We start from the raw sequence: 15,713 nt of genomic DNA on the forward strand, positions 1-15,713 counted from the left end.
TATAAAACTGATGCTGACTAGAAAGTAGATAGTGAGGCAGCTCACCAGGTTTTGGAACAGAGCAGTCAAAGAGAATGAGCGTGCTTGTGTGTGCGAGAAAGTGAGAGAGAGAGAGGACCCTTGTGGGCCAATCTCATCTGTCACAGCCAAGCTTCATCATTAATATGCAACAGCAGCCTGCTGATGCTTGGCATTGACCCATTTTCTCGCTGAAATATCACCACAAGGTTCACGGTGTGAGAGAGACGCAGACCTGCACATAATCAGCTTTGCGTGGAACACCCAGGTACAGGGGGGTCTGCTTGAAAACACAAGCGCTCATATCCTGGGATAATGACTTCCTCTTTGTCCGGCATACTTTTGATTATGAGAGTTACAGGAGTTCAGAAATATTCTGTCTGGAAATCTGTCCTCCAAAACTGATAACGACAAAATCCGAAGTTATTACCTATTTAAACCGGGTCCCCCTGCCACAAACGTGGCCAGCATATGAAATGTGCTAATAGCAAGAATTGACATGATGGAACGTACAACTGCAATAGTATTCATGAGATTCACAGATAAGAACAGAGAATGCAGTAGGACTAATGTTAGTATTCACATGTTAATATAATCTTTAAGTGGAAAGAGGATGGACAGAATTGTCTTGTGGTCCATGATTGAGGGCTCAAGAATGCTTAAAAATGTAACACAGGTGGGGTGGAGGGATGCGGCAGGAGTTGTCACAGGAACGATCCTGCGCAAGCATCCGATTACATATGCGGACACCTGCGTCATGATTTGATGAACATGCTCCTTCCAAACCTTCATTTACTTGTGAAAACATGTTGGATGCACATGCTGTTTAAGCACAGAGCTTTTTCTGAAGAGTGTGTACCTCAACATTAATTATCAAAGCTTTTGAGGGAAAGATGTTCTTGCAGCTGTTTAAATGAGCATGGCTGGCTGTAGAGACGTCTTCCTTTATGATGTATGGAATTGTTTTTCTTCCACTAGCATGTAATATGCATTTGTTGCATGAAACAAGGGAAATAAATAGGTATATCTACAGAAATGTGATTTTTTTTGTAAGAAGTCTCATACTCAAGGATGTGTTTATTTGATCAAAAAAAGTTGTGAAATATAACAATAAAAAAAAACAATTTAAAGGTCCCGTTTTTCCTGATTTTTTGAAGCTTTGATTGTGTTTACAGTGTGCAATATAACATGTGTTCATGTTTCGCGTGTAAAAAAACAGTATTTTTCACACAATTTACTTATCTGTATACCGCTGTTTTCACTGTCCTAAAAACGGCTTGAGGATTTCCTTATTCTATGAAGTCCCTCCTTCAGAAATACGTAACGAGTTCTGATTGTGCCAGCGGTTCCCATGTTGTGATTCGACAGCAGCTTAGCGCACGTTGCCCGGAAAGGTCACGCCTCTTACCATAACGGGGAGATGCATGTGCTCAAAGTACAGCGTCCCTGAAGGCCAAACAAAGGTGATTTGACTCCGGGATGAAAATAACAGTGTCTGTACGAAATGGCGACAAACACTTTACAAACGCAACCGAACGCAACACTTCCTCTACTCCACGTGGGAGAGCAACAAGACCACGCCCCCTTTTTTGCGTATTCTTGTGGGCGGAGGTTAGTCAACAAACTGTTCTACTGACGTCATTAAAGCAGGAAGTACAGGGATGTAGTCCAAACCGGCCGTTCGCTGTAGGCTTTGAAAGGGAAATTCTGTTAAATAAAATATCTCGCTTGGCATTGAACTTTGAGCTTTATAATTTTACAGGTATTATTTATGCTTTAACAGCAACATTACACACTAACTAAAGTTTGTAAAATGGGATCACGAAGAACAGGACCTTTAATGTAATTTATTCATGTGATGGCAAAGCTGAATTTTCAGCATCATTACTCCAGTCTTCAGTGTCACATGATCCTTCAGAAATCATTCTAATATTTGGATGTGATGCTCAAAAACATTTATTATTATTATCAATGTTGAAAACAGCTATGCCGCTTAGAACTTTTGTGGAAACCGTGACTCATTTTTGGGGTTGATTTTATAATTTTTTTTCAAACAGATTCTCCCATGATTTTGAACAAAATAAATTAAATTTTGCTAGAGCATCTGACAAATGATTAATTGCTGCAGCCTATTTACAAATGTTTAATTAATTTAATAATAATAAACTTTATTTTATATAGCAGATTTAAATGCTACTACTTTAATTTGAATTAATTATTTAAAGCTGCAGTCCGTAACTTTTTTCGCTCTATCGGTTAATAAACAGAACTGCATGCGTCTTGCGGAAGAACATTGCAGCCGGAGCTACTTCTCTTTGTTTATGTCTATGGCGAGTCACGCAGCAGTTCCTACCAGACCGGTCTGAAATATCCAAATATAAACACTTATTATAAGTGTACCATAATGATTCAGGGTAAGACAAAAACACGGTTTGGAAAATGGATTCATGTTGTACATTATCATTATATAATGTTTGTAAATCTTGAACACAAAAAAAGTTACGGACAGCTTTAAAAAATTGTTTTGAATGAATTATTCATAAATACTTCAATTGTTTCATTACTGGAGGAATCGTTTCTGAATGAATCTATTGAATGAATGAATGATTCAATGACATGCATATTTTAACAGTCACTTGTCGCCACTTAGTGGCGTAACAATGTAATTCATACAATCTGCATTTAAAGTGTCAAATGACTTTCAAAAGGTGATTCGCTCTATTCTGATCGCTACCATAGACATCATCAGTGTTTAAATCTGAACTATAAACTTTTATCCCAGTACTTCTGTGATCATTTAAATATTTGTAACACAGAAATAATGATACTGTGTGGTTGAAAAGACTGTGAAGCTTCATACCTAAACATGACAACTGCTCTCTCTGGTTCAGCGCCAACACAGATTTGAATGTCCTGTTATGATTTTGTCAAAGGTTTAATAAACAGGCGACTCGTTGTCTTGGAATAAGATCGCATGGGTGTTTTAATTGAGATCGTAATTTTGTAACGATTGCAGCTCTAAATGTTTTATATATACACTGTAACAAAAAAAATCAGGTCTCCAACTGAAAATTTTCTAGTGACCGATCACATCTAAAAAATGTTGTTGGCCAAATTGAATTTCTTGAATTTTAATTTAATTAAATTGCATCAATTCACAGAAATTCAATTTGGCCAACTGAAAAATTTAGATGTGATCGGTCACTAGAAAATGTTCAATTGGAGACCTGCATTTTTTTTACAGTGTATATATACACTCACCTAAAGGATTATTAGGAACACCATACTAATACTTTGTTTGACCCCCTTTCGCCTTCAGAACTGCCTTAATTCTACGTGGCATTGATTCAACAAGGTGCTGAAAGCATTCTTTAGAAATGTTGGCCCATATTGATAGGATAGCATCTTGCAGCTGATGGAGATTTGTGGGATGCACATCCAGGGCACGAAGCTCCCGTTCCACCACATCCCAAAGATGCTCTATTGGGTTGAGGTCTGGTGACTGTGGGGGCCATTTTAGTACAGTGAACTCATTGTCATGTTCAAGAAACCAATTTGAAATTATTCGAGCTTTGTGACATGGTGCATTATCCTGCTGGAAGGATGGGTACATGGTGGTCATAAAGGGATGGACATGGTCAGAAACAATGCTCAGGTAGGCCGTGGCATTTAAACGATGCCCAATTGGCACTAAGGGGCCTAAAGTGTGCCAAGAAAACATCCCCCACACCATTACACCACCACCACCACCAGCCTGCACAGTGGTAACAAGGCATGATGGATCCATGTTCTCATTCTGTTTACGCCAAATTCTGACTCTACCATCTGAATGTCTCAACAGAAATCGAGACTCATCAGACCAGGCAAAATTTTTCCAGTCTTCAACTGTCCAATTTTGGTGAGCTTGTGCAAATTGTAGCCTTTTTTTCCTATTTGTAGTGGAGATGAGTGGTACCCGGTGGGGTCTTCTGCTGTTGTAGCCCATCCGCCTCAAGGTTGTGCGTGTTGTGGCTTCACAAATGCTTTGCTTCATACCTCGGTTGTAACGAGTGGTTATTTCAGTCAAAGTTGCTCTTCTTTCAGCTTGAATCAGTCGGCCCATTCTCCTCTGACCTCTAGCATCAACAAGGCATTTTCGCCAACAGGACTGCCGCATACTGGATCTTTTTCCCTTTTCACACCATTCTTTGTAAACCCTAGAAATGGTTGTGCTTGAAAATCCCAGTAACTGAGCAGATTGTGAAATACTCAGACCGGCCCGTCTGGCACCAACAACCATGCCACGCTCAAAATTGCTTAAATCACCTTTCTTTCCCATTCTGACATTCAGTTTGGAGTTCAGGAGATTGTCTTGACCAGGACCACACCCCTAAATGCATTGAAGCAACTGCCATGTGATTGGTTGATTAGATAATTGCATTAATGAGAAATTGAACAGGTGTTCCTAATAATCCTAATAGGTGAGTGTATATATATATATATATATATATATATATATATATGTTTGACCCCGTCTGTGAAACCCCGGCTAAAGTCGCATAATCTAATGATGAGATATAGAGCGTCAAAGTAGTCATAGCCATAAAAATGACCAAAACAGGTCGTGGCGAACAGCGAGGGCGGGACGAGGCGGCGCTCATCAGGGAGGATGAGCGCCATCTGCGCGCCGCAGCGATCTCGGCCCTCGCGGAGGAGTGAGGGACTATAAAGGAGGAGCGACGACAGTGAGGGACGAGATCGCTGCGGCGCGCAGCTGGCGCTCATCCTCCCTGATGAGCGCCGCCTTGTCCCGCCCTCACGGTCCCTCGGCCTCGCTGTTCGCCACACAGGTAATTTGTGTTTATTGCTGTAAATGATAGATTATACCAAGGGCTTTGAGATGCAGTACTCAATTTCTCATTTATAATAGTATAAATACTGAAATTAATGATTTTATTGACGCTACGTTTTATTATTTTGCACCAAAAAATACCAGACGTGGGCTTCTTAAATATTGATTTGAATCGTCTCTTTGTTTACTTTGGATGTAGAAACAACTCCTGATTCCTACATCATTCGGTTCAGAAACGTATTTTTTACAATTACAAAGTGCAAACAGACCATAATATCAATCCGCACGACCAAGGATCAGATCAGTGTCGGGAAAGGCAAGAAAACGGCGACTTAAGCCGGGTTCCGATTTCTGTGTGGATTTCTTTGTGTCATCATTAATGGATATATATAGGCCTATTAATGACATTTTCTACTGAGATTTCATTTTACTAATAAAGTTATAGCCTACAAATCATTAGAGTGAACTGACTTGGTAAATCAAACTCTTGTGGTGCCCCCATTCGTTTCAATGTTTCACGCTTTTTGGACATGCACATTATAATAAATAGACTTGTTTTACAAAACTAAGAATTTTCCCATAAATGTGTCCTATATCACTGAAAATGGGAGAATCTTAGCTTTAATGTGGTATATGGCACATTATCAGAATAATAATGGTTAAAATGTTTTACAATTTCAAAAATAAGCTTGATTTTAAAATTGGAATTTCTCAAAATCACGATTTTCTGAGGCCGAAATTCAGCTAACTTTTGACATGATCTTACTAAGTCAATATTAAAGATATCAAGGTTATATTTTCACAGAATGTTCTTTACATTATGTAGGATGATTTTATGTATAAAACAGCGAATGACAAAAAAATGACTTTAGCTGGGTTTTCACAGACAGGGTCACACACATATATATTTATATATATATATATATATATATATATATATATATATATATATATATATATATATATATATATATATATATATATATATATATATATATATATATATATATATATATATATATATATATAATATAGGCATAATATTATAGTAATGAATGCAACTGACAGATAAACTGCAATCAAGCGCCAGCGTTAGTTCTGGCAGGCCACGTAGTCAAGCTCCGCTATCAGCTGATTGGGAAATTCTAACTCCGCCCCTCTTTAAGCTGATCTGTTTCAGCTGATCCTATGCTCTCAATTGGCTTCTCTCAAACAGGGCGGCTTACTTAAGCATAGCTTCACTTCAATCTGCCTGCTTGGACGCTTCTGCTGCACGCTGCTTTGCAACCCACCTCCTCCCCAGCTCCTCCTTAAATTGCTAACTTAATCATGTCTTTCTGTTGTCATTGATGCATGCTCTGTTCTAAATGGGGGATTTGCTCTGCCCTCCCAGTTAAATGGGAGGTCGTCCCCAGAATCTGCTGCTGTTCCCTGTCTTGGCTTTTCATGGAGCTCATGAAAGGATGGGGAATTTAGAACAGAGCCATACCGCCAAATCTAAATCTTTACAAAATATGCAATTAAAAAATTGTACTAAATGTTTGTCTATTGTGTTTTTTGACTTTAGTGGACCTGACAGAACTCCTATTTCAGTGTTAAGTTTAGGGTATTTTCAGCAAATAGTTTGCTTCATACATTCATTTGAAATGCGTTAAAGATTGCAAATGATATCGTTCAATGGAACTGTGTATGCTGTATAAACAGATTATGTTCTTCGTCCATGCAAGAAAAGCACGTCCCTGAATGAACGCGGTTTTATAGCGTATTCAATTTAACAGTAATGTTAATGGAATGACCCATTGCAGGGGTGACCTAAATAATGACTTAAAATCAGTCAGAGCTCGAAATGAATCTTCTTCATATTTACAGGTAAAGCTGCATATTACAGGTAAACTACTTTCTTTGACCCCCCCAAACACATTTTTTGATGTCCTTTAGGGGACATCAAGCCTTCTTTAGGGAGATCAGACTCCCAACCCAATGACCCCCAAGATTGAATGTCCAATAGATCTGTCCAGTTTATTTTACAACTCGCCCCAAATGTGCTCGATGGGGTTGAGGTCCGGGGTTGAGGTCCGGACTTTGAGAGTGCCAGTCCATCATTTTCAATGTTCCAGCAGATTTCTAACATCTCAGGTAGTTCCGGCAATAGTTAGAAGAATGTTTCGGGTCATTGTCCTCTTGGAAAATAAATCCAGGCCCAATAAGAAGACTCCCAGATGCAAAGTGTTCTAATAATTTTGCCCACCATATAATACATTTTGCAAGTATTATTTATATTTTTAGTACAACATACTATGTGTGTGTGTGTGTGTGTGTGTGTGTGTGTGTGTGTGTGTGTGTGTGTGTGTGTGTGTGTGTGTGTGTGTGTGTGTGTGTGTGTGTGTGTGTGTGTGTGTGTGTGTGTGTGTGTGTGTGTGTGTGTGTGTGTGTGTGTGGGCATGTTTTCGTGAAATATCAGGACACAAATGTGTATAATGACATGGGTATGACATAGGTATTACAAAAAGAGGGTGAAATATGAGGACGTTCCCCATGTCCTCACTTTTCAAAATGCTTATAAATCACACAGAATGAGGTTTTTTTCACAGAAAGTGAACTGCACAGTCTCCTGTGAGGGCTAGGTTTAGGGGCAGGGTAAGGGGATAGAAAATACGGTTTGTACGGTATAAAAACCATTACGCCTATGGAATGTCCTCACATTTCACAAAAACAAACGTGTGTGTGTGTGTGTGTGTGTGTGTGTGTGTGTGTGTGTGTGTGTGTGTGTGTGTGTGTGTGTGTGTGTGTGTGTGTGGGCATGTTTTCGTGAAATATCAGGACACAAATGTGTATAATGACATGGGTATGACACAGGTATTACAAAAAGAGGGTGAAATATGAGGACGTTCCCCATGTCCTCACTTTTCAAAATGCTTATAAATCACAAAGAACAAGGTTTTTTTTCACAGAAAGTGAACTGCACAGTCTCCTGTGAGGGTTAGGTTTAGGGGCAGGGGCAGTGTAAGGGGATAGAAAATACGGTTTGTACGGTATAAAAACCATTACGCCTATGGAATGTCCTCACATTTCACAAAAACAAACATGGGGACAGATGAAGAGACAGACTCATGGGGACTCGTGTCACCGTGGGGACCTAAATTGAGGTCCCCACGGGCACAAAAGCTTATAAATCATTCAGAATGAGTTTTTATGAAAATGTAAAAACGCAGAATGTCTCCTGTGAGGGTTAGGTTTAGGGGCAGGGGCAGTGTAAGGGGATAGAAAATACGGTTTGTACAGTATAAAAACCATTACGCCTATGGTGAGTCCCCAGAAGGATAGCGCACCAGACATGTGTGTGTGTGCGCGCGCGCGCATGTGTGTATTTATGTTGCATTACTTTCACTTTATTTTGTTTATTTCTGCGTTGCAAAACAAGACCGCAGCAGCCCAAACATCTACCTACTTCCCAACTCCTCCCATGGCCGAATTTAACAAAGAAACCGCAGTAGGAATAAATGAATGTTTGCCTGTTGCTTCTAACAGTGGGAAATCTAATTCTAAGTCCAGAAGGTAGAAAATTAAACTCAGACTGTAGGGGATGGGAGGAATTAATTAAAATGGATTGGGCTTTCCTTACGACCTGACAATTATACAAGTCAGTAGGGTGACTCTGATGAGCTCCTATAATTTTACTACTGGTATTGACTATTTTCACCACTGCATTCTTAGCTTTAACACTAAGACCGCCATACCAGCATAATAAAGAGAAAGTTATAACTGACTCAATGTAAGACTTATAAAACAAGGTCATCAACGACCTATCAATATAAAACTTAGACAATTTCCGTAAACAAAACCGGTGTTGCTGGCCCTTTTTACAAATCATCTCCATATTGGAATTGAAATTCAACTTGTTATCAATCACACACCCCAACATTCTGCTCTTTAATAATTGTACTCATTTGATTAGTTTGATTATGTCTAAAATCGCTAAGCATATCCTTTGTTTTAGATGCATTTATTTACAGACATGCCCTGTCACACCACTGCACAAAATCATCTACCACTGGGCCATGGCCATTTTCATCAGAACGAAGAAGGCTAACAACAGCTGAATCATCTGCGTATTTTAAAATAAATCTATTATCATGCCTACTTCGGCAGTCATCAGTATATAAAATATATAGAAGGGGAGAAAGGACACACCCCTGAGGGGACCCTGTGGAGGAAGACAATACCCCTGACAGGCACCCATTTACCCTTACTCTGTATTCGATCAGTTAAAAAATCCAGAATCCATCCGACAGTCGAGACCAAAGCTCAAAAGCTTCTCTACTGAGATATGTGTATGTACCGTATTAAAAGCTAATGAAAAATCAACAAATAAAATTCTAGCGTTATATATTTGTATTGTTATTTACTATATGGATTACTTGAAAATCTACATTCTCTCTCTCTTTCTCTCTCTCTCTCTCTCTCTCTCTCTCTCTCTCTCTCTCTCTCTCTCTCTCCCTCTCTCCTTCACTTGCAGGTGTTGGGCAGTTTTAGAGATTGTTCCCCAGATGGCCGTGGAGCCACTGCTGGAGGAGAAACTCTTAAATAGGAGTGCAGGACAAACAGAGGCGACTCATCCAGTACACACATTTATCTACTCCAACATCTCCCTCGAGGAGTGAGTGCATACATGCACATGAACATACAAACATTGTATTCACATGTTTTGGGGTTATTGTACAATGTCTCAGGAGACGTGATACTCACAGGTTGCTGTCATGATTGCCTTAGTTAGTGTACCAGGTGTTCATGGGCCGAAGTCTTTTTTTAACAAATGCCAGTTCTAGTCTAGTTTCTCTGTTTGTGAGAAAAAATTCCAGAAAATCTTCTCAAACATCCAAGGTTGGCTGTGCCACTTTAGCTCAGTGAGATGTTGAATTCTGCTGTTATACATCTGCGTTTAAAAGCACATTGTCTCCCTATAATCCAAGATGGCAGATAACGAATTGGATGGAGTGGGTTCGGTTCCAGGCACGTAGAATTACAACTCAATAAAACAAGTTGAACAATAAATGACAACGCAAGTCAGACTGAATGTGAACATCGCTCACGCTCTTTTAATCGTCGTCTCCTTGGCTTCATCTGTGACGGGGGAAATGGAGATCATCCTCGGCAGGAGTCTTTTTTTAGAGATTCATACATTACAGTACTTGTTTATGTATGAGGCTTGTATTAATATTTAAATGAGCTCCGTTCGGATGGGTCTCGTGTAATACAACCAGATAGATTTCTGGCCCTAATGATTCAGAGTTGTTTGTGTGACGGTGGATAGAGTAGCATGATTAGACACGTCAGTCAGCGCAGAGGCGGTTTCTTTGCTCCCAGATGCTTCCTCGTGCAGCCATTTTCACATTTTCACCCCGGCACACACCTAGAGTGATGCGCCGAGCATCGTATGATTGACTAAGCAGCACTTAAGCAGGTGAGGGACCCTGTAAATAAGCTTTTCCCTCAGAAATGATCTCGTTTTAGGCCCCTCCCTCCATCTCGAGCCCTCTGCGGATGGATTGTGCCACCTGGAGATTGCAGAGTTCTGCTTTCCGCATCCCCTCCCATCCGGTGTTCATATCAGCCGGGTTTGTTGAGGTAATCCGGCCAGCTCTAAACTAGCGGAAAGATGGAGTTAGGGAAATGGATTTCTGGAAGTGCGTTTTGGGCGTACGTGTTACTCAGACGTAACTCTGAAAGGGAATTCATTGAGCCGCATAACTCCGTTCACTCATCTGTAGGGTTTTTTTTGTCTAGTAAGGCTTTACTAGACTGCAATTTTACTAAAGGTCCTCCTACTCTGTAATTTACTTTAAAAGCCATTGTTGGTGCTCTCAAAAGAATAATTGGTGAAGACTAACACTATTTGAACTATTCAAACAGTATCTAAAGGTGATGTATCAGGCGTAATTTAGAAAACACAACATCAAGGGGAAAATTGAAGGCTTGCTTTTTAACACACCCACCACTTGATTTTTTTCACATAAAATATTTCCTTTATGTTCGCAGTGAAACAGATTTTCATGTCAGTATTTTGACAGTTATTTAATTTAGCTGTCTGCACACCCCTGCCTTTTGAATATGTGAATGTTTTCTTAATGACGACAGGTGTCTGCGGTAGTTATGAGGGGAAATGATGGCACTCTGAGTGAGAGATCCGCAGAACAACAGTGGCTCCTGGAGGTTAAAACATGTACTGCATGAGCCTGGTCTGCTTAAGCTTCATTATCAGGTGCATAAGTACCTTGAAAATAAAATCTGCTGAACTTCACAGCAAATGGGATCAATGTTGTAAAGTATTGCTTGCATGTAAGTACGTTGTTATTGCTTATTGCTTGCATTAAGCACGTAGTATAAGATGCATCTGTGGATGCATGTCATCTAACTTGCAATTGCACATAAATCAATATGTAGCTGCTTGTTTACGGGTTTCAAGTGCTTGTTTATGAGTTTATCCCGGAATAAGTACCTTATTCATCATCTGTCTTTCTTTATTATGGCCATATCCCCTTTCTTTTGCTCTCTCTCTTGCTATCATTCTCACTCTCAGCACCAAACCTACAACTCACTAATGAGTAAAAGCCTCCCCTCAGGGCTGCCATGTGTAGCGAGATTCTCTAGAGGCTCTCCAAAAGCTGTAGTGCTAGATTTCATCTTGTGATATGCTTCACATTCAGTTTAGGCTTTCATTTGCCCATTTGATTCAATTAGCCTTTTCATATAGTCCCCTAACAGGAGAACGGTCTGTGCGTTTGACTCCTTTGCCTTATTCAAATGTGCACACAGTTCTCTAGGTTTTTGCCTGCACCACAGAAATGTCACAAAGACCTGGGGACAATGCGGTCTACACCTGGGTGTGAGGACGCAAGGGATTTCGTTGGGAAATGTGGGGCATTCTGTCTCCCGGCAGAACTGTTGAATTTTTGAATGGAGGTCAGGAACGAAATGTTTCACATGATCCTTTGGCTGCAGAGAGGAGGACTCCGGGGGAGTGGGAAGAAAGAAATAATTAAAGCCAAGAGAAATTCATTTGCGCCACAGTAACAGACAATGTCATTTCCACTGCATTATGCGTCTCTTTTTACAAAAGCCTGGGTTAAATATTTTAAAGGCCTGACTGGGTCTCATCTGGCAGTGTCCATTATTGAAACCGAAATATACTTAAGCAGACAGAGGCATTGCCCCCTCAGCTAGAGGGTCAACCAGCCTCAGACGTTGCCTTTTAAAAGGCCTTGCTTTCGATAACCTCTAGATTCATTGATTATATACAGCTGATGGATTCTTAGCACTGACTCAGAGCTTTGCTTTTTCAATTCAATTAAAGCACTACTCGATATTTCTTCCATGCTGGCAATTATATTGTCAGCCGCGCGATTGATTTGTCTACAGTCGTTAAGACTTTTTTACTACTGGAGCAGAGGTATTTTCTATAATTCTTTATTATTTGGATTGAATTTGATAATGCCATTGTTGGTATTGATCTGCTGTCCTTCCCTTGGCTGTTACAGTTTATGTAGTCGAAGAACTTAAGAATGTATCGGTGATTAAAAGGTTATTAATAAAATGCACATATAAAGGATATATTAGGCAGCCCACCCTCACCCTTTCAAGGTGTAGCTGGTTAACATCACCCATAATTTTTTCCACTTCAGCTCCTTCAAAATTAACATTGTATTTTGAGCAAACAAAATTATTTGTACCGTACAATATGGGCATATTGACAACACTTAAATGTAAACATCATTACACATTTACAGCTAAAAAAAAACTTAAAATATTTATGAAACTTTTATATCAAATGATATTTGTATAATTGCCCTTTTACCATTTTATACATACATTTTAGATCCCTTAACCCTACCTCCAAACCCAAACAAAATCATTTTATGAACAATATAGCATTAAAAAGATATTTTCAGTCACTAATCCCACTCCTACCTCTAAACCTACCCATAACCATTTCTCAAAAATATGTACAGTTACACAGAAAAACATAAGAGACAGACAAGTGTGATCACAATAATTAATTTTTTGCAAAAATGTCAAAAGCAGTACCAAAAGTAGTTCAAATGACAATCTGTTGCAGTCGCAGTCTTCTCTGGTGGTAAATAATAGTTTTGTGTGAGATACAGAGCAGAATTTACGTTATTAATTGCTCAAAAAATCTCCACTCCATGAAGGTGTGCATTTCTCATTCAAACGCACATCAACCGAAACACGGCATGTCGCAATCTGTGACGAAGCAGGCGAGAGCCAATGAGCATTTGATATCACTGCGGTAAAATGTGTCGTAAAGCTTCTCAAGGCGGCCATTTTTTTTTCATTCATAATGAGTGCGGGAAATTGACATTCTATGGTCGATGCTAATAAAGATGATGATGATCACTAAATAAAGGCTTGAATTTGGGTCTGTTCCTCACTTGTGAATTCATGTTGTGTATTTTTGGTGTATCTTATGGTTCTATTGTTGTCAGTCACAGCATAGGACGATACTGAGACAACGCCTGTTTCCCACGGCAAACAAAATAAATATTACATGATAAATAATGGTTCAACGATTACAGAAAAGCTATTCATTTTAAGGTTTTAGAATGTAATTTTGTTTAACATTAATGTAATTTTTCTAAACGAGTTTGCAGCAAAAGTCACATAGAACAGAGCGAAATGTTATCATTTCATAAAGTAGATGAGTAAACAACATTTAATAAATGCGACTGAAAACATAATGTCATTGATATGACAGTTGAATATAATAGAATCAAGATATTAATAGCATGATTTTAAATATGGATTTATACACACGTCTACGGAAAAGTAAGTATATGGACGAATGCTCTTGAGATCACATTGGAAATAAACATTTTTATTATTTCTTTTTTATTTTTAAACCATTCTAGTTTTTGTTCGTTTTCCAAACAATTTGTCTAGTTTTCTTAATAAACATTTAGTAATGTAATTATATACATTTAGTAAAGTTTAATCGTTACATTTTTCAGCACATTCTAGTGTTATTGCTATGCAGTGGTATTTTTCTTGGTTAATCCAGGCAGGTTATAAAAGTGTCAAGTTGTATATAATATATCAATACAAATTTTAATTTGTGGTCATTTTTAAAGAATTTTTTTAGTATTACAGACTTCTTAGGTGTGCCGTATGGAAGTACAGATCAGTGAGTTTCCTTTGTATTATTTGACACGTATCGCCCCTTTAGTTTAAGTTAAAACGTGCCTGAGATGAATGAAAGCAGTAAATCAGTGCTGTCCCTCATTCTGGCCTGAAGCAAATCACTTGCGAAACATTTTTCTGGCCAACGAGGAACAAAACAATGTATTTAAGGGTAGTTCTGCCGTTTTTACCATGTATGTGGTCAAATCTCTTCCGTGGATTTTTTTTTTTCTATTTTTTTATTTTTCATACGTAACCTCCCCGGTGATTTGAAACTGGCCAGACATCAAGTGTTACTGCAGACTTCCTCTCTCCAAAAGCAGATTAATATCTCTGAAATACAGCCCTCTAGTTACAAAGCCATAAAGAAAAAAGACAAAAAAATTATTTGAATTTCAAAGACTGAGGACTGAGCCAAAAGCAAGGACTTTATAAGACAACAGTGAATGAAAATGGAATGGAGATTCAGCCCATACATTCCCAGAGGGGTGACTGTTTGAAAGATCGGAGGTACATTTTACCCTGTGGACCAAACCTAGAAAAGTTTTTAACGGAAGCTTGTAACTGATTCACTCCATGCTCCACATGCAGCCACCTTTTGGCCTTTTTACCTTTAGGCTTTTGGCCACTTAACTAGAATGTTCTTCAATGTGACTGGAGTAATAAAAGGACACCATTTTTGTCTTGTAGAGTCAAAGTAGCTACACATACACATTACTACACTTATACCACACTTATAATAGGGTTTCTGATTATATCTTATCTGAATATTTCATTTTTTTTCTATACCACTGTTAATTTGAACATTCTTTTTCTTTGCAGGTCAGAAAAGGCAGGAGAGATCGCGACGATACCACTAACCAAGGTAAATGAAATCATGTTCTATTTTTAGTGTCCAGTGCCTCTCGAATCCAGATTTACAGACATTGTAAATGGAGTAAGAGTGAAATGGATGGAAATGTCTGTAGTGCTTTGCATGTATAACAGGACAAGAATAAGTAAATATTAAGATGATTCTCCTGTGTTTAAGCCATTGAGTGTAGGGCTTTCTGATATCATGTACTCCAAAGTGCTTTTTGACTTTCAAAGTTCAAGTTTTGCAAGTACTGTAAGAGAGGGTTACTACACGGCTTGAGATGCTCCAATCAGTTGCTTTGTTGCTTTGTGTCCGAATCACAGATCATTACTGACGTCTTCTGTTGACCTCTTGGTTTGTTGAACTCTCTCTTAAGGATCATTCTATCACTTTACTAGAGAGTAGTTTTGAAGCTGAACATACACTCACCTAAAGTATTATTAGGAACACCATACTAATACTGTGTTTGACCCCTTTTCGCCTTCAGAACTGCCTTAATTCTACGTGGCATTGATTCAACAAGGTGCTGAAAGCATTCTTTACAAATGTTGGCCCATATTGATAGGATAGCATCTTGCAGCTGATGGAGATTTGTGGGATGCACATCCAGGGCACGAAGCTCCCGTTCCACCACATCCCAAAGATGCTCTATTGGGTTGAGATCTGGTGACTGTGGGGGCCATTTTAGTACAGTGAACTCATTGTCATGTTCAAGAAACCAATTTGAAATGATTCGAGCTTTGTGACATGGTGCATTATCCTGCTGGAAGGATGGGTACATGGTGGTCATAAAGGGATGGACATGGTCAGAAACAA

At 39.0% G+C, this 15,713-nt stretch overlaps 1 protein-coding gene across 1 annotated transcript in view; it reads left to right on the plus strand.

The window, feature by feature from the left end:
- The window catches only part of LOC307143504 (uncharacterized protein), a 237,884-nt gene that overhangs the window by 162,846 nt on the left and 59,325 nt on the right, over window positions 1-15,713 (plus strand). The window contains exons 12-13 of the mRNA XM_079845129.1: window positions 9,366-9,506; window positions 14,864-14,906. Of these exons, the coding sequence (XP_079701255.1) occupies window positions 9,366-9,506; window positions 14,864-14,906 (184 nt within the window). The remainder of the gene's footprint in view (window positions 1-9,365; window positions 9,507-14,863; window positions 14,907-15,713) is intronic.

Source organism: Gobio gobio (assembly GCF_949357685.1).
Source record: "Gobio gobio genome assembly, chromosome: 19".
Taxonomy (NCBI): Eukaryota; Metazoa; Chordata; class Actinopteri; order Cypriniformes; family Gobionidae; genus Gobio; species Gobio gobio.